General features: G+C 46.3%; 1 protein-coding gene across 1 annotated transcript in view; it reads left to right on the top strand.

Annotated features, from left to right (window-relative positions):
* Window positions 1-5,085, top strand: part of IFFO2 (intermediate filament family orphan 2) — a 38,919-nt gene extending 33,834 nt beyond the window's left edge. The window contains exons 7-9 of the mRNA XM_069741451.1: window positions 807-896; window positions 1,604-1,734; window positions 1,978-5,085. Of these exons, the coding sequence (XP_069597552.1) occupies window positions 807-896; window positions 1,604-1,734; window positions 1,978-2,083 (327 nt within the window). The 3' untranslated portion in view covers window positions 2,084-5,085. The remainder of the gene's footprint in view (window positions 1-806; window positions 897-1,603; window positions 1,735-1,977) is intronic.
* Window positions 5,086-22,510: the final 17,425 nt, after the last annotated feature.

The following is a 22,510-nucleotide window of genomic DNA, read 5'->3' as shown; positions in this document are numbered from 1 at the left end:
TATGTTTCTGGTTGTAACTTTTGATACTAATAAAAAAATTTTGCTATTATTTATGGACATGAACTCCAAATTTTCATTGTTATTTCTGCTCGCTGGAGTGTCCGACTTATAAGTGCGCTTCTGCCTGGAAGGCTCTCCCACTAGGGTTGTGAGCATGGTAGAGGTAATTCCTAAAAAACCTTTCAAATTGGTCTTTTTTTGTGAGGTCAGTACGACTGTCTGTATTACCAATCCAGCCTCCCCGTCGGGTCCGGCGTCTGCGGAGCCAGCTCCCTCGTCGGGTCCAGTGTCTGCGGATCCAGTTCCCCCGTCTGCGGATTCCGCTCCCTCGTCGGGTCCGGCGTCTGCGGATCCAGTTCCCCCGTCGGGTCCGGCATCTGCGGATCCAGTTCCCCCCGTCAGGTCCAGTGTCTGCGGATCCAGTTCCCCCGTCTGCGGATCCCGCTCCCTCGTCTGGTCCGGCGTCTGCGGATCCAGTTCCCCCGTCGGGTCCGGCGTCTGTGGATCCAGTTCCCCCCGTCAGGTCCAGTGTCTGCGGATCCAGTTCCACCGTCTGCGGATCCCGCTCCCTCGTCTGGTCCGGCGTCTGCGGATCCAGTTCCCCCGTCGGGTCCGGCGTCTGTGGATCCAGTTCCCCCCGTCAGGTCCAGTGTCTGCGGATCCAGTTCCCCCGTCTGGTCCGGCATCTGCGGATCCAGCTCCCCCGTTGGGTCCGATCACATTTTCCAGTACGGAGTTACTTTCTGCACAGTCGCTGCCGCTCATTGATTCTTCCCCCATTTGATCCCCCATTGTCACTTTTGCAGGAGGAAAGTTTGGGCAGTTTAATCCAGGAGACGGAAACTTTTCTGAAGACGAGAGACAAAGAATATCAGGAAACCATTGACCAGATCGAGGTACGAGGTCGTCCATGTTGGTCATCATCCGAATAAGTGATTTTGGGATGTTGCCTAAGAGACCAACCCTAAAACAAAGCCCTGTCCCTATAATGGCCGCTCATCGCTGGGGTCGGTCTCCTCTGTCTCTGGGTTACCGCCGCAGCATCAATAGGATCCTCCCCATGGGCGACCTGTGACGTGGCCTCCACTTCCACTAATAAGGGACATCTAACACTAAATACGCATCAGGGTAGCCTCCAGCTGTTGCCATGGTAACCCCAGAGCAAGCAGATGATTCACTTCATGGCAGCAATGAGATCTGAGGACGAGTTCTAGTGAGCGAATATTCATTGTCCATTTTTTTTTTTTTTCTCGTTCTATAATGGAGTAATCGCTTTGTGTGATATTGAAGTCGGCAGTAATTTACCAATTGTCCAAAGCAAAGCTCAGAGATTCCTCCTGCCATAATATCACTATACGGCCTCTGCGGCTTCCCTTTCTGTCTGCAGAGGGTGATTTCACCGTGGTATACAGCGCCCCCTTCTGGCGCCCCCTGGTAGTTACAACATTTTCAGGTTTTTTTCTTTTTGCTGAGGGTTGTCTTTTATCGCCTCCTATTTTCTGCATTGTGAGAATGGCATAAACACATTTGTAGCTCCTGTACATCACTTATTGTGTAACCTGCGCTTCTAGCAGTAATGTCTCCTGATCTCCGTCCTTTACAGCTGGAATTGGCGAATGCAAAGAGCGACATGAACCGGCACCTCCACGAGTACATGGAAATGTGCAGCATGAAGAGGGGTCTGGACGTGCAGATGGAGACGTGTCGAAGGCTTATAAAGGGATCGGCCGGCAGGTGGGTCACTGGAGGTTCCTCTCGGCATATTTCGGGGCGTCCTGCACCCGCAGTGTCCGGACAGTTATTACCTGCAGGTCCGCACTAGCCAAACACTGCTACATACCTGCTTTGTTTGTAGCCCCCCAAAGAGCAGAGACCCCTGTGACTTGCCTCTTGGACGGATGTCCGGCCTGTAAACCGGTCACTTACCGTACACTGCTCAGTCTGATCCTCACAAGCTCCTCTCCCGGTTTCTTGCAGGAACTCTCCGTCCACCAGCTCCGTGGCCAGCAGCGACTCAGGGAACTCGGACGAGATGCAGGATGAGTTTGAGAAAGACGCAGACGGAGACAGCGCCATCAGCTGATAAGTGACGGCAGATGGACCTTTTTTTTTTATTCGGATAAATCAGAGACCTTGATCAGAGGGTTTCCAAGGCCCCTTCAGATCTTCCCTTCAGATCTCCCCTCCCTCATGATTTGGTGCTGTAAATGTCTATTCTTCTACAGAAAACCCTGCAAATAGAAGAGGAAAAAAAACTCTAGAAGACTAACACCCCGTGCTGTATGAAATGTGCCTTCCCCGCTCCGAGCCGCCTGGATGATGCCACGGATAACGCATCTTGGCCGGTGTGCACCCATTGCCCACACGGAGGGCCGGTGTCGGGCGCTCCGCCGTCTCGTGTGTCGAGATTGAGGTGCACTGTAATTCACAGCACTTATAGCAGCAGATAAATGAATACGGTCACGGTTGTGTTTCCGGGGCCACGGGCCGCAGTCACGGACTTTACCACATTTGGCTCTAGGGATTCCTTTAAAGCACTTGTTTAAAATTGAGCAACAAACCAAAATAATCATGTTAGTCATGATGCTGGTGAAGATGGCGGCTGGACAGTCACCGGGGTGACAGCGGCAGGAGAACGCGGCACCGTGTGATGGACTATGCAATACTTTTGCCTTATTTAGTATGAATGTTCCTGCGCCTGGCCGGTGCATCGGGGAAGCAGATCACTCACTGGACAGGGGGTTATAGACCATAGAGGGCCTGGCCGGTGCATCGGGGGAGCAGATCACTCACTGGACAGGGGGTTATAGACCATAGAGGGTCTGGCCGGTGCATCGGGGGAGCAGATTACTCACTGGACAGGGGTTATAGACTATAAAGGGCCTGGCCGGTGCATCGGGGGAGCAGATTACTCACTGGACAGGGGTTATAGACCATAAAGGGCCTGGTCGGTGCATCGGGGGAGCAGATCACTCACTGGACAGGGGGTTATAGACCATAGAGGGCCTGGCCGGTGCATCGGGGGAGCAGATTACTCACTGGACAGGGGTTATAGACCATAAAGGGCCTGGTCGGTGCATCGGGGGAGCAGATCACTCACTGGACAGGGGGTATATTGACCATACAAGGCCTGGCCGGTGCATCGGGGAGCAGATTACTCACTAGGCAGGGGGCTATGGTCCATAGAGGGCCAGTGACCAGTCAATGTAAGGAAAACCTCTGCAGCCTTGTAATATACTTTTTGTATCACTTTCTTATATTTTATTGATCTTTCCTTACTGTCGGTGAGCGAGAGCATACCTGCTTACAGGCAGAAGCTGCAAACTGTCTTCTGAGAGCTGAGGGTTTGCTACAATTATATCTATTTGGATAGAAAGTAGCAGAGTTTCCTTATATCACAAGTAAAGGGATGGTGTCTCCAGACTCCCGTGTTCATTGCTGTATCAGACTGCCCCTACACCCCCCCCCCCCTTCCTTCCTGTTTATTGCAGTTTCGGGCTCCCAGTTCCTCTGGGACTTGTAGTTCCACAACAGTTGTTAAGCCGGCGTTCAGACTGATCCCAGCACCTGGAGCCACTGTTTGGCCCCATGACTGTCCCCCCGCTTCCTTCCCTATCATGCACAGGCGCTGTGTGACCCTGTATCCGCAGCCGCAGCGCTCATATATTGTAATACTTGGAAGCCATTTCTGTGTATAGTCGTATTTTCTAATTTATTCAGACCTCGGTGGCCTTCTGACTTCTTGTTTTTCTAGGATTTCTAGTGGTTTTGCCTTAGTTTGCGGCTTATATAACCGAGTATTCCAGAATGAAGCTTTGTGTTTTGCACCTTTTGTGTTCTGCCCGTCCTCGGCTACTTCTGTTATGGCGCAGCGCAATGATCTGACCTGTGAGCGGCGCTCTGTCTCTACAGTAGATGTCGTCCTACAGAGCAGACTTGTCATCTTCCAGGATAAATCCACATTTAATGCGTGTAGAGATGGCGCCATCCGGTGGTCAGTTGTTGCGTCGCGCCTTTCTCCACCGTTGCATTATTTGCTGGGATTCTGCCTGCGAGTCCACATCGGTGTTCTGCTTGATCAGAAGCTTCTCCTCCCCCACGTGCCTCCGCTGCCCCCTGCTGGAGGCTCCAATATACACAGCTTGTCGACGAGGCGCCTCTGTACATAGACCCCAGGGTCCTCGTCTTTTCTACGTCGTACCAAATACCTGCTGGGTTACGAGTCATTTTTGACTTCTCTGTATCAGCAGACTGTACATACTTCTTTTGTATTTCCTATCGGAATAGTCGTGTCACATTGACACATTTTATAGACTATTGTAAGGACGGTTTTATTACACTTTTTATAGGGGCAGGATGGGTTCTTCTCTGACAACCGTAAAAGAATTATAGTGGGACGCTAGATGGATGTGAAGCTGATAAAAACTAATTATAGGCCCTAAAGTTCCCTCCTAAACTTTTTTGTTCTTAAGGGAAAGATCCCAATTTATGGATATTTATTGTAGAGAAAAATGCTACTGGCAAATAGCCAATTCCTGGACACTGGCAAATAACCCATTCCTGGACACTGGTTACTGCACTTTCACTCAGAACTTTGTTTTCAATGTATTTAAAGGGAACTAGTCACTAGTAAGGCGGACAAGCCTGGCACCAACAGGGTGATGATGGGGTCCAAAAGTGGTCCTAGGAGTCACAGGTGTGGGGGGAATAGGCACCGTCCCTAATGGGGTCTTGAGGTTGTGCCACTTACAAGTGACAGGCGCCCCTCTAAATAGGTTGAAAGTGTCATTAAATTTAGTGCTCCTGCGAGCATTACTTGTCCTACTAAAGAAATCCCCAATATTTCCAGAGGTTAATGTTGGGTCTCCCCCCTCCTGTAAGCAGCGGGGGGAGTGTATATAGGGTCCGGGTGGCGGAGGGTCTTACTTTGCATGCTACGAGCAGAGCTTTGACTATAGAGGGGGTAGAAGAGGATGTGATGGGTATCTGTAGTCCGGGGAGATTCATTGTTATCTATTTATAAACTCAAAATCTGTATATTCTATTTTTATTAAAAAAAACTTTTTTAAAAAGGAAAAAAAAAAATATTAAAATATATTGTTCTCTGTTCAGTTTTCGTCCCAGTTGTATCTCCATAAGAGGCATGAAAACGAAGCGAGAAAGATCGGCCCATTCACTCATCAAGGGAAACAGTCAGTAGGAATGTCACTAGGGGACCAGAAGTGGCGCAGGGTAAAACATTTCCAGGGATTCCTCTCCGCAGTGACTCTGCCCTGACATTGGTCTCTTGTGGGTGTATCGATGGGCGCTCGCGTGGTCCTCGATCCTCTGCTCGATGGCCGTAGAGACTGAGGATTGAGCTGTCTGACGTCCTCTCCTCGCTCAGGACGCCACAGAGTTGGGAAGAGCTGCGGACCCCAAGAGCACGGAACAAGCCCACCGTGCACTCACAAGCCCAAGGTGCAGATGACTGAAATAAGACTTTGAGCACAAGCGAGCAAAATGGGAATCGTTACAATTGTTCCCAGTTCCTTACTCTGCTCAATCTCATTTCCTTGGCAAATTCTTACTTGCAGATTCGCTTTAAGGAAATTCTGATTTAGTATTGGCGATATTCGATGTTTCACGCTGAGATCTGCTCGCCGTCCCGGCTGGGGATAGATGCGATCGGCTCCGGTGACATTTGCTGAGAATCCCCAATGGGTTAATAATACAGATGGTTGAATGTTCCTTTTTAGATAAAAGCCCATTCACTGTGCACCAGCGCCACCTAGTGTATGTGGTGGAACTAGAAAAAAAATGTGAAAAATCTGGGTGTAAAAGCCAATCTGTGTAGACTGACACTGGAGAATGGAAGAGCGGAAATCAATGACTTGATCTATATTTGTGAGGCGTTTTTCCTCTTCTGTCTTGATCGGATGCATTTGTCGTCTGAGTTTGCATCTGCTACAAAGTGGCGGAGACGATTAAAAATTGTAGCAATAGGCGTCCTAGGTCCTTCTGTCTGACCAGATGTGTGTGGAGTGGCAGAAATAAGGGGCTGTATGGGGGGCATCTCCACACATTCCTGAAGCCAGATGGATGAGGTATCCCATATGACCGGGCTCGTCTGGTTTGTGGAGTCGGGTTTTGTACAGTTCTTATATTGTAGAGGTTCTTCCTTTTGTATTATGTTCTCTCCATTATTATATTTTTTTTCATTCTAAACTACAACAGTCACAGAACCATACATGTTATATAATGTGTTCTCTCGGGGGGACTATGCGCTATTGCTGAGCGATGCCATGTAGATCCCCCCGGGGCAGGCGTCTGATTCATAGGATGTGGTACTTTTTATCTCTTGTTAACAGAAGCAAAGAAAAAAAAAACTTTAAATAAATGCCAAAATTCTTCAGCTATTGTGGACTCCTTTATTGCACTTAAAGGAATGAAGGTGTCAGAATATACAGACAATAAGAGTATAAAATAAATATGACACTTGCCTTCAAACTAGCCCTCACTTCTGCTAAACATGTAGAGGAGCTGCGGAGACTCCATCACGTGTTTCTCAACGCAGGCAGTGAATAGCCAGGCCTTTCCCCGGGAAGGAACAACCAAGGGAAGGGCAGCATCCAATAAAGGAAAACATCCAATAAAGGAAAACCACCTATGCCAAGCATGGTATCCATCCACAGACAGCTGTTTCGGGGTTTTTGCCCCTCATCAGTGTGGAGTAGGAAACTGGCTATCAGGAGCAGTGCCTAGTAAAAAGTCTTCTGTGCCTTCTGCTAAACAGACCTATGTCACTAACCTTGTATCTTCACTATCCTACAACCCAAAACAACTGTTCAGCACATTTATCTCTCCTCCTCCGCCCACCACTGCCACCTCCAACTCCCCTCATCTCTTCTGAGGACTTTGCCACCTACTTCAAAAACAAGATCGACCAAACAAGGCAAACCTTTACTGTTTCACCACCCCAACCACCCCATATACCAGACCTCTGCCCTTCCCTAATAACCTCCCTCTCCAACATCACTGAAGGAGAACTTACTCGCCTACTTTCCAAATCACACCTCACCACCTGCGCACTTGACTCCATCCCTTCCCACCTGCTCCCCAACCTCACTAACATGCTCATTCCAGCCCTAACCCATCTCTTCAACCTATCGTTATCTTCTGGTACCTTCCCCTCTGCCTTCAAACATGCCACCATCACACCCATCCTCAAAAAAGCTAACCTTGACCCAACTGCTATGCCCAGCTATCGCCCCATATCACTGCTCCCGTTTGCTTCCAAACTCCTTGAGCTGCATGTCCACAGTCCACTTTCCTCCCACCTCTCCTCTAACTCTCTACTTGACAACCTCCAATCTGGCTTCCGCCCCCACCACTCCACCGAAACTGCTCTGACCAAAATTACTAATGACTTCTAGCCAAAGCTAACAGACAGTTTTCCATCCTCCTCCTTCTTGATCTGTCCTCTGCTTTCGATACAGTCGATCACTGCCTACTGCTACAGATTCTTTCTTCCCTCGGCATCAAAGACCTTGCCCTGTCCTGGATTGCCTCATACCTTTCCGACCACAAATTTAGCGTTTCCCACTCCCTCCTCAACCTTCCCCATATCTGTTGGAGTCCCTCAAGGCTCTGTCCTAGGGCCCCTACTTTTTTCCATCTATACCCTTGGCCTAGGACAACTCATAAAGTCCCATGGCTTCCAGTACCACCTCTATGCTGATAACACTCAGATCTATCTCTCTGGCCCAGATGTCACCTCTCTGCTGTCCAGAATCCCGGAGTGTCTATCAGCCAAATCCTCCTTCTTCACCTCTCGCTTCCTAAAACTCAATGTAGACAAAACTAAGCTCATCTTTCCCCCATCTCGCGTATTCCCCCTACCTGATCTATCTATTATGGTAAACAACACCCTGCTCTTTCCTGCACCTGAAATCCGCTGCCTCGGGGTAACTCTAGACTCTGCCCTGTTCTTCAAACCACACGTCCTAATTGTTGCCACCCCCTGTCGCCTCGAATTCAAAAATATTGCCAGAATCCGTCCCTTCCTCAGCCCACAATCTACTAAAACTCTTGTGCATGCCCTCATCATCTCCCACCTCGATTACTGCAACACCCTGCTCTGTGGCCTCCCTGCTAACTCCCTAGCATCACTCCAGCCTGTCTTCAACTCTGCTGCCCGACTAATCCACCTCTCTCCTCGCTACTCCCCTGCTCCCCTCTGCAAATCCCTCAACTGGCTCCCAATTCCCCAATGAATCCAGTTCAAGCTACTAACACTGACCTACAAAGCCATCCACAACCTGTCCCCTCCCTATATCTCTGAACTAATCTCCCGATATCTTCCCTCACGTAATCTTCGATCCTCCCAAGACCTCCTACTCTCCTCCACACTTATCCGCTCCTCACCCAACCGCCTCCAAGACTTCTCCCGAATATTCCCCATCCTCTGGAATTCCACGCCTCAGCACGTCCGATTATCCACCATCCTCAGCTCCTTCAGACGGAGCCTCATCAACTGCCGGAGCTGCCGCCTCAACACTACCTGAGCTGCAGCACACCGACCTCCTGTCTCTTCCCCATTATCCTGAAGAATGTAAGTCCGCAAGGACAGGGTCCTCTCCCCTCTGTACCAGTCTGTCATTGTAAATTTGTTTACTGTTAACGATATCTATAACACAGTATGTAACCCCTTTTCACATGTACAGCACCATGGAATTAATGGTGCTATATATTTATTATTTATAGATCTGCTACTAAAACTCACTAAACATTGAAGACTCAATCCTGAACTACATCCAATATTACCAGGATATTCTGCTGGTGCAGTCACTGTGTACATACATTACATTACTGATCCTGGGGTCACATACTGTATTATACTCCAGGGCTGCACTCAATATTCTGCTGGTACAGTCAGTGTACATACATTACTAATTCTGAGTTATATCCTGTATTATACTCCAGAGCTGCACTCACTATTCTGCTGGTGTACATACATTACTGATCCTGAGTTACATCCTATATATACTTATAGTTACATCCTATAATACTCCAGAGCTGCACCCAATATTCTGCTGGTGGAGTCAGTGTACATACATTAGCACGGTGGCTCCGTGGTTAGCACAGCAGCCTTGCAGCGCTGGGGTCCTGGGTTCTAATCCCACCCAGGACAACATCTGCAAAGAGTTTGTATGTTCTCTCCGTGTTTGTGTGGGTTTCCTCCGGGTACTCCGGTTTCCTCCCACACTCCAAAGACATACTGATAGGGATTCTAGATTGTGAGCCCCAATGGGGACAGTAAGGATAAGGTGTGCAAAAACTGTAAAGCGCTGCGGAATATGTTAGCGCTATATAAAAAATAAAGATTATTACTGATCATGAGTTACATCCTGTATTATACCCCAGAGCTGCACTCACTATTCTGCTAGTGCAGTCACTGTGTACATACTTGTTGTCAGGACTCGCAGGGAGGCTACCCTTATCTTCCCCACGACTCACACGACTGGGTTGTTTAGTTGCCCAAATTCCCAGTTCCGGTTTGGAACTTGAAGCTCTCTGGCGCCCCCCTAACTCTCAGGTCAGACCGGTTACTTCACATAGGATTGTTAGTCGCCAGAAAGGCTTCCTTACTTTGTACTAACTAATGGGCACACTGCAGCGAGGGCGATGTAACTACTCCCACTCAGGCAGGAACAATAATTATCAACGCCGCCGTTGCTACAAAGCCTCCCAAACACACTTAGTAGCGTAATTCACTTCAGAGGACGTGACCGTTCGTTATAGAGCAAGGAGAGACAAAGCTAGTAATTTTATATATTTTACTCCAAAAAAAATGTAGGCAGTGTTTACAGAAGTATAAAGGGTATTATAATAGTAGACAAGTCGTAAGTAGAGTACAATTACAAATAAAATGGGATTAAAGTTGAAAAACACATATTTCGTTCATCTCATGGCTGACAGTCTGCTGTGGAGGATGGGCACACATCTAGATGCATATCACACATCTTGCTCGCAGCTGGACTCAGGACAAAGACTAGTGAAAACAAGCTCATTCGGTTATCTCCGTGCCCAAAACCAAGACACTCCCCCTGTGGTGGCCTCACTCAGAGGCTGAATACTCCCCTTTCTTAGGTATAGAAATGGTTTGTCATAACTCTAACTCGCTGGATGAACCTAACATGAGAACGATACCATGATCAGGATGTTAACCACATCAGAGGGGTTCTTTTAAGTATAAACACGGCATAGATACATGACCCGCTAATGGAGAAATCTGCTCCTTACAACTCAGGTTTAGGGTATGTTCACACGTTCCTGATTTCCCTGCGGATTTTTCCGCAGCTGTTTTTGAAAATCCGCAGTGCAAAATCAATGCGGTTTTCACTGCGGATTTTCATGCGGTTTCTTCTGCGGATTCCTCTGCGGGTTTTCAACTGCACTTTCCTATTGGTGCAGGCTGAAAACCGCTGCGGAATCCGCAAAAAGAATTGACATGGTACTTCTTTTTTTCCGCAGCGTTTCCGCGCGGTTTTTTAAGGGAAATTCAGGATCATGTGCACAGCGGGTTTTGTTTTCCATAGGGTTACATTGTACTGTACACCACATGGAAAACTGATGCGGATCCGCAGCGTCAAATCCGCTGCGGATCCGCAGCAAAAACCGCAGCGTGTGAACATACCCTTAGCTCCTAACGATTTCAGTGAGCTATAGATCTCTCCATGGACATCCGGAATATATAAACTTTATATCTCTAGCCCGGATCGGTGCCAGTATACATAACTTTGTAAGAACTTTTAACTTCTGGAACGGGGCTGTACCAGTTTGGGCCGGTATTAGGCGGGAGGGAGAATGAGGGAGAGATGGCTTTCGCAGCACAGGGCCATATAAATTCTTCACACTACGGCTATATACAGTGGGGCAAAAAAGTATTTAGTCAGTCAGCAATAGTGCAAGTTCCACCACTTAAAAAGATGAGAGGCGTCTGTAATTTACATCATAGGTAGACCTCAACTATGGGAGACAAACTGAGAAAAAAAAATCCAGAAAATCACATTGTCTGTTTTTTTATCATTTTTTTTGCATATTATGGTGGAAAATAAGTATTTGGTCAGAAACAAACAATCAAGATTTCTGGCTCTCACAGACCTGTAACTTCTTCTTTAAGAGTCTCCTCTTTCCTCCACTCATTACCTGTAGTAATGGCACCTGTTTAAACTTGTTATCAGTATAAAAAGACACCTGTGCACACCCTCAAACAGTCTGACTCCAAACTCCACTATGGTGAAGACCAAAGAGCTGTCAAAGGACACCAGAAACAAAATTGTAGCCCTGCACCAGGCTGGGAAGACTGAATCTGCAATAGCCAACCAGCTTGGAGTGAAGAAATCAACAGTGGGAGCAATAATTAGAAAATGGAAGACATACAAGACCACTGATAATCTCCCTCGATCTGGGGCTCCACACAAAATCCCACCCCGTGGGGTCAGAATGATCACAAGAACGGTGAGCAAAAATCCCAGAACCATGCGGGGGGACCTAGTGAATGAACTGCAGAGAGCTGGGACCAATGTAACAAGGCCTACAATAAGTAACACACTACGCCACCATGGACTCAGATCCTGCAGTGCCAGATGTGTCCCACTGCTTAAGCCAGTACATGTCCGGGCCCATCTGAAGTTTGCTAGAGAGCATTTGGATGATCCAGAGGAGTTTTGGGAGAATGTCCTATGGTCTGATGAAACCAAACTAGAACTGTTTGGTAACATAGTAACATAGTAACATAGTAAGGCCGAAAAAAGACATTTGTCCATCCAGTTCAGCCTATATTCCATCATAATAAATCCCCAGATCTACGTCCTTCTACAGAACCTAATAATTGTATGATACAATATTGTTCTGCTCCAGGAAGACATCCAGGCCTCTCTTGAACCCCTCGACTGAGTTCGCCATCACCACCTCCTCAGGCAAGCAATTCCAGATTCTCACTGCCCTAACAGTAAAGAATCCTCTTCTATGTTGGTGGAAAAACCTCTCCTCCAGACGCAAAGAATGCCCCCTTGTGCCCGTCACCTTCCTTGGTATAAACAGATCCTCAGCGAGATATTTGTATTGTCCCCTTATATACTTATACATGGTTATTAGATCGCCCCTCAGTCGTCTTTTTTCTAGACTAAATAATCCTAATTTCGCTAATCTATCTGGGTATTGTAGTTCTCCCATCCCCTTTATTAATTTTGTTGCCCTCCTTTGTACTCTCTCTAGTTCCATTATATCCTTCCTGAGCACCGGTGCCCAAAACTGGACACAGTACTCCATGTGCGGTCTAACTAGGGATTTGTACAGAGGCAGTATAATGCTCTCATCATGTGTATCCAGACCTCTTTTAACCCCTTCAAGACCCAGCCTATTTTGACCTTAAAGACCTTGCCGTTTTTTGCAATTCTGACCAGTGTCCCTTTATGAGGTAATAACTCAGGAACGCTTCAACGGATCCTAGCGGTTCTGAGATTGTTTTTTCGTGACATATTGGGCTTCATGTTAGTGGTAAATTTAGGTCAATAAATTCTGCATTTATTTGTGATAAACACGGAAATTTGGCGAAAATTTTGAAAATTTCGCAATTTTCACATTTTGAATTTTTATTCTGTTAAACCAGAGAGATATGTGACACAAAATAGTTAATAAATAACATTTCCCACATGTTTACTTTACATCAGCACAATTTTGGAAACAAAATTTTTTTTTGCTAGGAAGTTATAAGGGTTAAAATTCGACCAGCGATTTGTCATTTTTACAACGAAATTTACAAAACCATTTTTTTTAGGGACCACCTCACATTTGAAGTCAGTTTGAGGGGTCTATATGGCTGAAAATACCCAAAAGTGACACCATTCTAAAAACTGCACCCCTCAAGGTACTCAAAACCACATTCAAGAAGTTTATTAACCCTTCAGGTGCTTCACAGCAGCAGAAGCAACATGGAAGGAAAAAATGAACATTTAACTTTTTAGTCACAAAAATTATCTTTTAGCAACAATTTTTTTATTTTCCCAATGGTAAAAGGAGAAACTGAACCACGAAAGTTGTTGTCCAATTTGTCCTGAGTACGCTGATACCTCATATGTGGGGGTAAACCACTGTTTGGGCGCACGGCAGGGCTTGGAAGGGAAGGAGCGCCATTTGACTTTTTGAATCAAAAATTGGCTCCACTCTTTAGCGGACACCATGTCACGTTTGGAGAGCCCCCGTGTGCCTAAAAATTGGAGCTCCCCCACAAGTGACCCCATTTTGGAAACTAGACGCCCCAAGGAACTTATCTAGATGCATAGTGAGCACTTTGAACCCCCAGGTGCTTCACAAATTGATCCGTAAAAATGAAAAAGTACTTTTTTTTCACAAAAAAATTCTTTTAGCCTCAATTTTTTCATTTTCACATGGGCAACAGGATAAAATGGATCCTAAAATGTGTTGGGCAATTTCTCCTGAGTACACCAATACCTCACATGTGGGGGTAAACCACTGTTTGGGCACATGGTAAGGCTCGGAAGGGAAGGAGCGCCATTTGACTTTTTGAATGAAAAATTATTTCCATCGTTAGCGGACACCATGTCGCGTTTGGATAGCTCCTGTGTGCCTAAACATTGGCGCTCCCCCACAAGTGACCCCATTTTGGAAACTAGACCCCCCAAGGAACTTATTTAGATGCCTAGTGAGCACTTTAAACCCTCAGGTGCTTCACAAATTGATCTGTAAAAATGAAAAAGTACTTTTTTTTCACAAAAAAATTATTTTCGCCTCAATTTTTTCATTTTCACATGGGCAGTAGGATAAAATGGATCATAAAATTTGTTGGGCAATTTCTCCCGAATACGCCGATACCTCATATGTGGGGGTAAACCACTGTTTGGGCACACGGCAGGGCTCGGAAGGGAAGGCGCGCCATTTGACTTTTTGAATGGAAAATTAGCTCCAATTGTTAGCGGACACCATGTCGCGTTTGGAGAGCCCCCTGTGTGCCTAAACATTGGAGCTCCCCCACAAGTGACCCCATTTTGGAAACTAGACCCCCCAAGGAACTTATCTAGATGCATATTGAGCACTTTAAACCCCCAGGTGCTTCACAGAAGTTTATAACGCAGAGCCATGAAAATAAAAAATAATTTTTCTTTCCTCAAAAATGATTTTTTAGCCTGGAATTTCCTATTTTGACAAGGATAATGGGAGAAATTGGACCCCAAATATTGTTGTCCAGTTTGTCCTGAGTACGCTGATACCCCATATGTGGGGGTAAACCACTGTTTGGGCGCACGGCAGGGCTCGGAAGGGATGGCACGCCATTTGGCTTTTTAAATGGAAAATTAGCTCCAATCATTAGCGGACACCATGTCACGTTTGGAGAGCCCCTGTGTGCTTAAACATTGGAGATCCCCCAGAAATGACACCATTTTGGAAACTAGACCCCCAAAGGAACTAATCTAGATGTGTGGTGAGGACTTTGAACCCCCAAGTGCTTCACAGAAGTTTATAACGCAGAGCCATGAAAATAAAAAAAAAAATTATTTTCTCAAAAATGATCTTTTAGCCTGCAATTTTTTATTTTCCCAAGGGTAACAGGAGAAATTTGACCCCAAAAGTTGTTGTCCAGTTTCTCCTGAGTACGCTGATACCCCATATGTGGGGGTAAATCACTGTTTGGGCACATGCCGGGGCTCGGAAGTGAAGTAGTGACTTTTGAAATGCAGACTTTGATGGAATGGTCTGCGGGTGTCACGTTGCGTTTGCAGAGCCCCTGGTGTGCCTAAACAGTAGAGACCCCCCACAAGTGACCCCATTTTAGAAACTAGACCCCCCAAGGAACTTATCTAGATATGTGGTGAGCACTTTGAACCCCCAAGTGCTTCACAGACGTTTACAACGCAGAGCCGTGAAAATAAAAAATCATTTTTCTTTCCTCAAAAATTATGTTTTAGCAAGCATTTTTTTAGATTCACAAGGGTAACAGGAGAAATTGGACCCCAGTAATTGTTGCGCAGTTTGTCCTGAGTATGCTGGTACCCCATATGTGGGGGTAAACCACTGTTTGGGCACACGTCAGGGCTCGGAAGTGAGGGAGCACCATTTGACTTTTTGAATACGAGATTGGCTGGAATCAATGGTGGCGCCATGTTGCGTTTGGAGACCCCTGATGTGCCTAAACAGTGGTAACCCCTCAATTCTAACTCCAACACTAACCCCAACACACCCCTAACCCTAATCCCAACTGTAGCCATAACCGTAATCACAACACTAACCCCAACACACCCCTAACCCTAATCCCAACTGTAGCCATAATCCTAATCACAACCCTAACCCCAACACACCCCTAACCACAACACTAACCCCAACACACCCCTAACCCTAACCACAACCCTAATTCCAACCCTAACCCTAAGGCTATGTGCCCACGTTGCGGATTCGTGTGAGATATTTCCGCACCATTTTTGAAAAATCGGCGGGTAAAAGGCACTGTGTTTTACCTGCGGATTTTCCGCGGATTTCCAGTGTTTTTTGTGCGGATTTCACCTGCGGATTCCTATTGAGGAACAGGTGTAAAACGCTGCGGAATCCGCACAAAGAATTGACATGCTGCGGAAAATACAACGCAGCGTTCCCGCGCGGTATTTTCCGCACCATGGGCACAGCGGATTTGGTTTTCCATATGTTTACATGGTACTGTAAACCTGATGGAACACTGCTGCGGATCCGCAGCCAAATCCGCACCGTGTGCACATAGCCTAATTCTAAAGGTATGTGCACACGCTGCGGATCCGCAGCAGTTTCCCATGAGTGTACAGTTCAATGTAAACCTATGGGAAACAAAAATCGCTGTACACATGCTGCGGAAAAACTGCACGGAAACGCAGCGGTTTACATTCCGCTGCATGTCACTTCTTTGTGCGGATTCCGCAGCGGTTTTACAACTGCTCCAATAGAAAATCGCAATTGTAAAACCGCAGTGAAATGCGCAGAAAAAAACGCGGTAAATCCGCCATAAATCCGCAGCGGTTTAGCACTGCGGATTTATCAAATCCGCAGCGGAAAAATCCGCAGAGGACCAGAATACGTGTGCACATTCCTAACCCTAACCCTACCCCTAACCCTAACCCTACCCCTAACCCTACCCCTAACCCTAGCCCTAACCCTAACCCTAACCCTAACCCTACCCCTAACCCTACCCCTACCCCTAACCCTAACCCTAACCCTACCCCTAACCCTACCCCTAACCCTAACCCTATTCTAACATTAGTGGAAAAAAAAAATTTCTTTATTTTTTTATTGTCCCTACCTATGGGGGTGACAAAGGGGGGGGGTCATTTATTATTTTTTTTATTTTGATCACTGAGATAGATTATATCTCAGTGATCAAAATGCACTTTGGAACGAATCTGCCGGCCGGCAGATTCGGCGGGCGCACTGCACATGCGCCCGCCATTTTGGAAGATGGCGGCGCCCTGGAGAAGACGGACGGGACCACGGCTGGATCGGTAAGTATGATAGGGTGGGGGGGGGACCACGGGGGGGGGGATCGGAGCACGGGGGGGGGGAATCGGAGCGCGGGAGGGGTGGAACGGAGCGCGGGGGGCGTGGAACGGAGCACGGGGGGGCTGGAATGGAGCACGGGGGGGTGGAACGGAGCACGGGGGGGGGGTGGATCGGAGTGCAGGGGGGGTGATTGGAGCACGGGGGGGTGATTGGAGCACGGGGGGAGCGGACACGAGCACGGGGGGGAGCGGAGCACTGGACGGAGGGGAGCCGGAGCAGTGTACCGGCCAGATCGGGGGGGTGGGGGGGCGATCGGTGGGGTGGGGTGGGGGCACACTAGTATTTCCAGCCATGGCCGATGATATTTCAGCATCGGCCATGGCTGGATTGTAATATTTCACCCGTTATAATGGGTGAAATATTACAAATCGCTCTGATTGGCGGTTTCACTTTCAACAGCCAATCAGAGCGATCGTAGCCACGAGGGGGTGAAGCCACCCCCCCTGGGCTAAACTACCACTCCCCCTGTCCCTGCAGATCGGGTGAAATGGGAGTTAACCCTTTCACCCGATCTGCAGGGACGCGATCTTTCCATGACGCCGCATAGGCGTCATGGGTCGGAATGGCACCGACTTTCATGACGCCTACGTGGCGTCATGGGTCGGGAAGGGGTTAATGCACCCCATGATCCTGTTTGCCTTGGCAGCTGCTAAACACAACTTGTCGTGTTTGGAGGAAAAAGAATACTGAGTTGCATCCATCAAACACCATACCTACTGTAAAGCATGGTGGTGGAAACATCATGCTTTGGGGCTGTTTCTCTGCAAAGGGGCCAGGACAACTGATCCGGGTACATGAAAGAATGAATGGGGCCATGTATCGTGAGATTTTGAGTGCAAACCTCCTTCCATCAGCAAGGGCATTGAAGATGAAACGTGGCTGGGTCTTTCAACATGACAATGATCCAAAGCACACCGCCAGGGCAACGAAGGAGTGGCTTCGTAAGAAGCATTTCAAGGTCCTGGAGTGGCCTAGCCAGTCTCCAGATCTCAACCCTATAGAAAACCTTTGGAGGGAGTTGAAAGTCCGTGTTGCCAAACGAAAAGCCAAAAACATCACTGCTCTAGAGGAGATCTGCATGGAGGAATGGGCCAACATACCAACAACAGTGTGTGGCAACCTTGTGAAGACTTACAGAAAACGTTTGACCTCTGTCATTGCCAACAAAGGATATATTACAAAGTATTGAGATGAAATTTTGTTTCTGACCAAATACTTATTTTCCACCATAATATGCAAATAAAATGTTAAAAAAACAGACTGTGATTTTCTGGATTTTTTTTTCTCAGTTTGTCTCCCATAGTTGAGGTCTACCTATGATGTAAATTACAGACGCCTCTCATCTTTTTAAGTGGTGGAACTTGCACTATTGCTGACTGACTAAATACTTTTTTGCCCCACTGTAGCAGGGGGAAGGGAGAAAAAGTGGCTTAGAATTCCAGCCTGTGTTGGCAGGCAGTGGAAACTGCAGCTGAGAGCTCTGTATGTGTAACATAGTAACATAGTAACATAGTTAGTAAGGCCGAAAAAAGACATTTGTCCATCCAGTTCAGCCTATATTCCATCATAATAAATCCCCAGATCTACGTCCTTCTACAGAACCTAATAATTGTATGATACAATATTGTTCTGCTCCAGGAAGACATCCAGGCCTCTCTTGAACCCCTCGACTGAGTTCGCCATCACCACCTCCTCAGGCAAGCAATTCCAGATTCTCACTGCCCTAACAGTAAAGAATCCTCTTCTATGTTGGTGGAAAAACCTTCTCTCCTCCAGACGCAAAGAATGCCCCCTTGTGCCCGTCACCTTCCTTGGTATAAACAGATCCTCAGCGAGATATTTGTATTGTCCCCTTATATACTTATACATGGTTATTAGATCGCCCCTCAGTCGTCTTTTTTCTAGACTAAATAATCCTAATTTCGCTAATCTATCTGGGTATTGTAGTTCTCCCATCCCCTTTATTAATTTTGTTGCCCTCCTTTGTACTCTCTCTAGTTCCATTATATCCTTCCTGAGCACCGGTGCCCAAAACTGGACACAGTACTCCATGTGCGGTCTAACTAGGGATTTGTACAGAGGCAGTATAATGCTCTCATCATGTGTATCTAGACCTCTTTTAATGCACCCCATGATCCTGTTTGCCTTGGCAGCTGCTGCCTGGCACTGGCTGCTCCAGGTAAGTTTATCATTAACTAGGATCCCCAAGTCCTTCTCCCTGTCAGATTTACCCAGTGGTTTCCCGTTCAGTGTGTAATGGTCATATTGATTCCCTCTTCCCATGTGTATAACCTTACATTTATCATTGTTAAACCTCATCTGCCACCTTTCAGCCCAAGTTTCCAACTTATCCAGATCCATCTGTAGCAGAATACTATCTTCTCTTGTATTAACTGCTTTACATAGTTTTGTATCATCTGCAAATATCGATATTTTACTGTGTAAACCTTCTACCAGATCATTAATGAATATGTTGAAGAGAACAGGTCCCAATACTGACCCCTGCGGTACCCCACTGGTCACAGCGACCCAGTTAGAGACTATACCATTTATAACCACCCTCTGCTTTCTATCACTAAGCCAGTTACTAACCCATTTACACACATTTTCCCCCAGACCAAGCATTCTCATTTTGTGTACCAACCTCTTGTGCGGCACGGTATCAAACGCTTTGGAAAAATCGAGATATACCACGTCCAATGACTCACCGTGGTCCAGCCTATAGCTTACCTCTTCATAAAAACTGATTAGATTGGTTTGACAGGAGCGATTTCTCATAAACCCATGCTGATATGGAGTTAAACAGTTATTCTCATTGAGATAATCCAGAATAACATCCCTCAGAAACCCTTCAAATATTTTACCAACAATAGAGGTTAGACTTACTGGCCTATAATTTCCAGGTTCACTTTTAGAGCCCTTTTTGAATATTGGCACCACATTTGCTATGCGCCAGTCCTGTGGAACAGACCCTGTCGCTATAGAGTCACTAAAAATAAGAAATAATGGTTTATCTATTACATTACTTAGTTCTCTTAGTACTCGTGGGTGTATGCCATCCGGACCCGGAGATTTATCTATTTTAATCTTATTTAGCCGGTTTCGCACCTCTTCTTGGGTTAGATTGGTGACCCTTAATATAGGGTTTTCATTGTTTCTTGGGATTTCACCTAGCATTTCATTTTCCACCGTGAATACCGTGGAGAAGAAGGTGTTTAATATGTTAGCTTTTTCCTCGTCATCTACAACCATTCTTTCCTCACTATTTTTTAAGGGGCCTACATTTTCAGTTTTTATTCTTTTACTATTGATATAGTTGAAGAACAGTTTGGGATTAGTTTTACTCTCCTTAGCAATGTGCTTCTCTGTTTCCTTTTTGGCAGCTTTAATTAGTTTTTTAGATAAAGTATTTTTCTCCCTATAGTTTTTTTAGAGCTTCAGTGGTGCCATCCTGCTTTAGTAGTGCAAATGCTTTCTTTTTACTGTTAATTGCCTGTCTTACTTCTTTGTTTAGCCACATTGGGTTTTTCCTATTTCTAGTCCTTTTATTCCCACAAGGTATAAACCGCTTACACTGCCTATTTAGGATGTTCTTAAACATTTCCCATTTATTATCTGTATTCTCATTTCTGAGGATATTGTCCCAGTCTACCAGATTAAGGGCATCTCTAAGCTGTTCAAACTTTGCCTTCCTAAACTTCAATGTTTTTGTGACTCCCTGACAAGTCCCCCTAGTGAAAGACAGGTGAAACTGCACAATATTGTGGTCGCTATTTCCTAAATGCCCAACCACCTGCAGATTTGTTATTCTGTCAGGTCTATTAGATAGTATTAGGTCTAAAAGTGCTGCTCCTCTGGTTGGATTCTGCACCAATTGTGAAAGATAATTTTTCTTGGTTATTAGCAGAAACCTGTTGCCTTTATGGGTTTCACAGGTTTCTGTTTCCCAGTTAATATCCGGGTAGTTAAAGTCCCCCATAACCAGGACCTCATTATGGGTTGCAGCTTCATCTATCTGCTTTAGAAGTAGACTTTCCATGCTTTCTGTTATATTTGGGGGTTTGTAACAGACCCCAATGAGAATTTTGTTACCATTTTTCCCTCCATGAATTTCAACCCATATGGACTCGACATCCTCATTCCCTTCGCTAATATCCTCCCTTAAAGTGGACTTTAGACAAGACTTTACATAGAGACAAACCCCTCCTCCTCTCCGATTTTTACGATCCTTTCTAAACAGACTGTAACCCTGTAAGTTAACTGCCCAGTCATAGCTTTCATCTAACCATGTCTCGGTTATTCCCACTATGTCAAAGTTACCTGTAGATATTTCTGCTTCTAGTTCTTCCATCTTGTTTGTCAGGCTTCTGGCGTTTGCGAGCATGCAGTTTAGAGGATTTTGTTTTGTTCCAATCTCCTCACTGTGGATTGTTTTAGAAATGTTCTTACCTCCCTTCTGAGTATGTTTTCCTGGGTCTTCTTTGTTCAAGTCTAATGTTTTTCTTCCCGTCCCCTCTTCTTCTAGTTTAACGCCCTCCTGATGAGTGTAGCGAGTCTTCTGGCGAATGTGTGTTTCCCAGGTTTGTTGAGGTGTAGTCCGTCTCTGGCGAGGAGTCCATCGTACAAGTAATTCACACCGTGGTCCAGGAATCCGAATCCTTGTTGTCTGCACCATCGTCTTAGCCAGTTGTTTGCATCAAGGATCCTGTTCCATCTCCTGGTGCCATGCCCATCTACTGGAAGGATAGAAGAAAAAACTACCTGTGCATCCAGTTCCTTTACTTTCTTCCCCAACTCTTCAAAGTCCTTGCAGATTGTCGGTAGGTCCTTCCTTGCCGTGTCATTGGTGCCAACATGTATCAGAAGAAATGGGTGGACGTCCTTGGAGCTGAAGAGCTTTGGTATCCTATCGGTCACATCCTTGATCATCGCACCTGGAAGGCAGCATACTTCTCTTGCAGTTATGTCCGGTCTGCAGATGGCTGCTTCTGTGCCTCTCAGTAGTGAGTCTCCCACCACCACGACTCTTCGTTGCTTCTTGGCTGTACTTTTTGCTGTCACTTGTTGCTGTGTGCCCTTTTCTTTTTTGCTTGCTGGTATTGCTTCATTCTTAAGTGTGCCATCTTCATCCTCTACAAAGATTTGATATCGGTTCTTCAGTTGTGTGGTTGGTGATTTCTCCATGGTCTTCTTGCTTCTTTTGGTCACATGCTTCCACTCATCTGCTTTTGGAGGTTCTCTGACACTTTTTTCACCTTCTGTGACCAGTAGAGATGCTTCTGTTCTGTCTAGAAAGTCTTCATTCTCTTTGATGAGTTTCAAAGTTGCTATTCTTTCTTCCAGACCCCGCACCTTTTCTTCTAAAAGGGCCACTAGTCTACACTTCTGACAGGTGAAATTGGATTCTTCTTCTGGTCGATCTGTGAACATGTAGCACATGCTGCAGCTCACCATGTAGGTTGTCACATCTGCCATGTTGCTCCTAGATCCTGCTGACTTGCTGTGTGTTTTCCTTCTTGTGTAATCTACTCAGCCAAGCTCTCTTGCAATAATGTCCTACAGGCCGGTTTGGTGATGCTTTCGAAGCAGCTGGTCCCGGCTGTACCCAACGATCTTCTAGCTTAGGGAGACTTCGCTTCTCCCAGAAGGCACCTGGAATATGCAAATTAGCCTCCTGAAGCTTGAATCCCTGGTTTGGTGATGCTTTCGAAGCAGCTGGTCCCGGCTGTACCCAACGATCTTCTAGCTTAGGGAGCTTGATGTCATACAAATGCTTCTGTACTGTTAAAAAAACTTTTTTTGCTCCCTTAGTTATATGCTAATGAGCCAGAACTAGTCTGTGGTGTATTGCTTTTCCCAGATTGCCTTTATTGTTTCTAATCACACCGAGTAAAAGGTGTAATTGGGATCCTTTATTGTAGCGAGTGAG

Source organism: Ranitomeya imitator, chromosome 10, assembly GCF_032444005.1.
Source record: "Ranitomeya imitator isolate aRanImi1 chromosome 10, aRanImi1.pri, whole genome shotgun sequence".
NCBI lineage: Eukaryota > Metazoa > Chordata > Amphibia > Anura > Dendrobatidae > Ranitomeya > Ranitomeya imitator.
The sequence above is the reverse complement of the archived record's forward strand: the minus strand, read 5'-3'. Positions and strand labels throughout refer to the sequence as shown.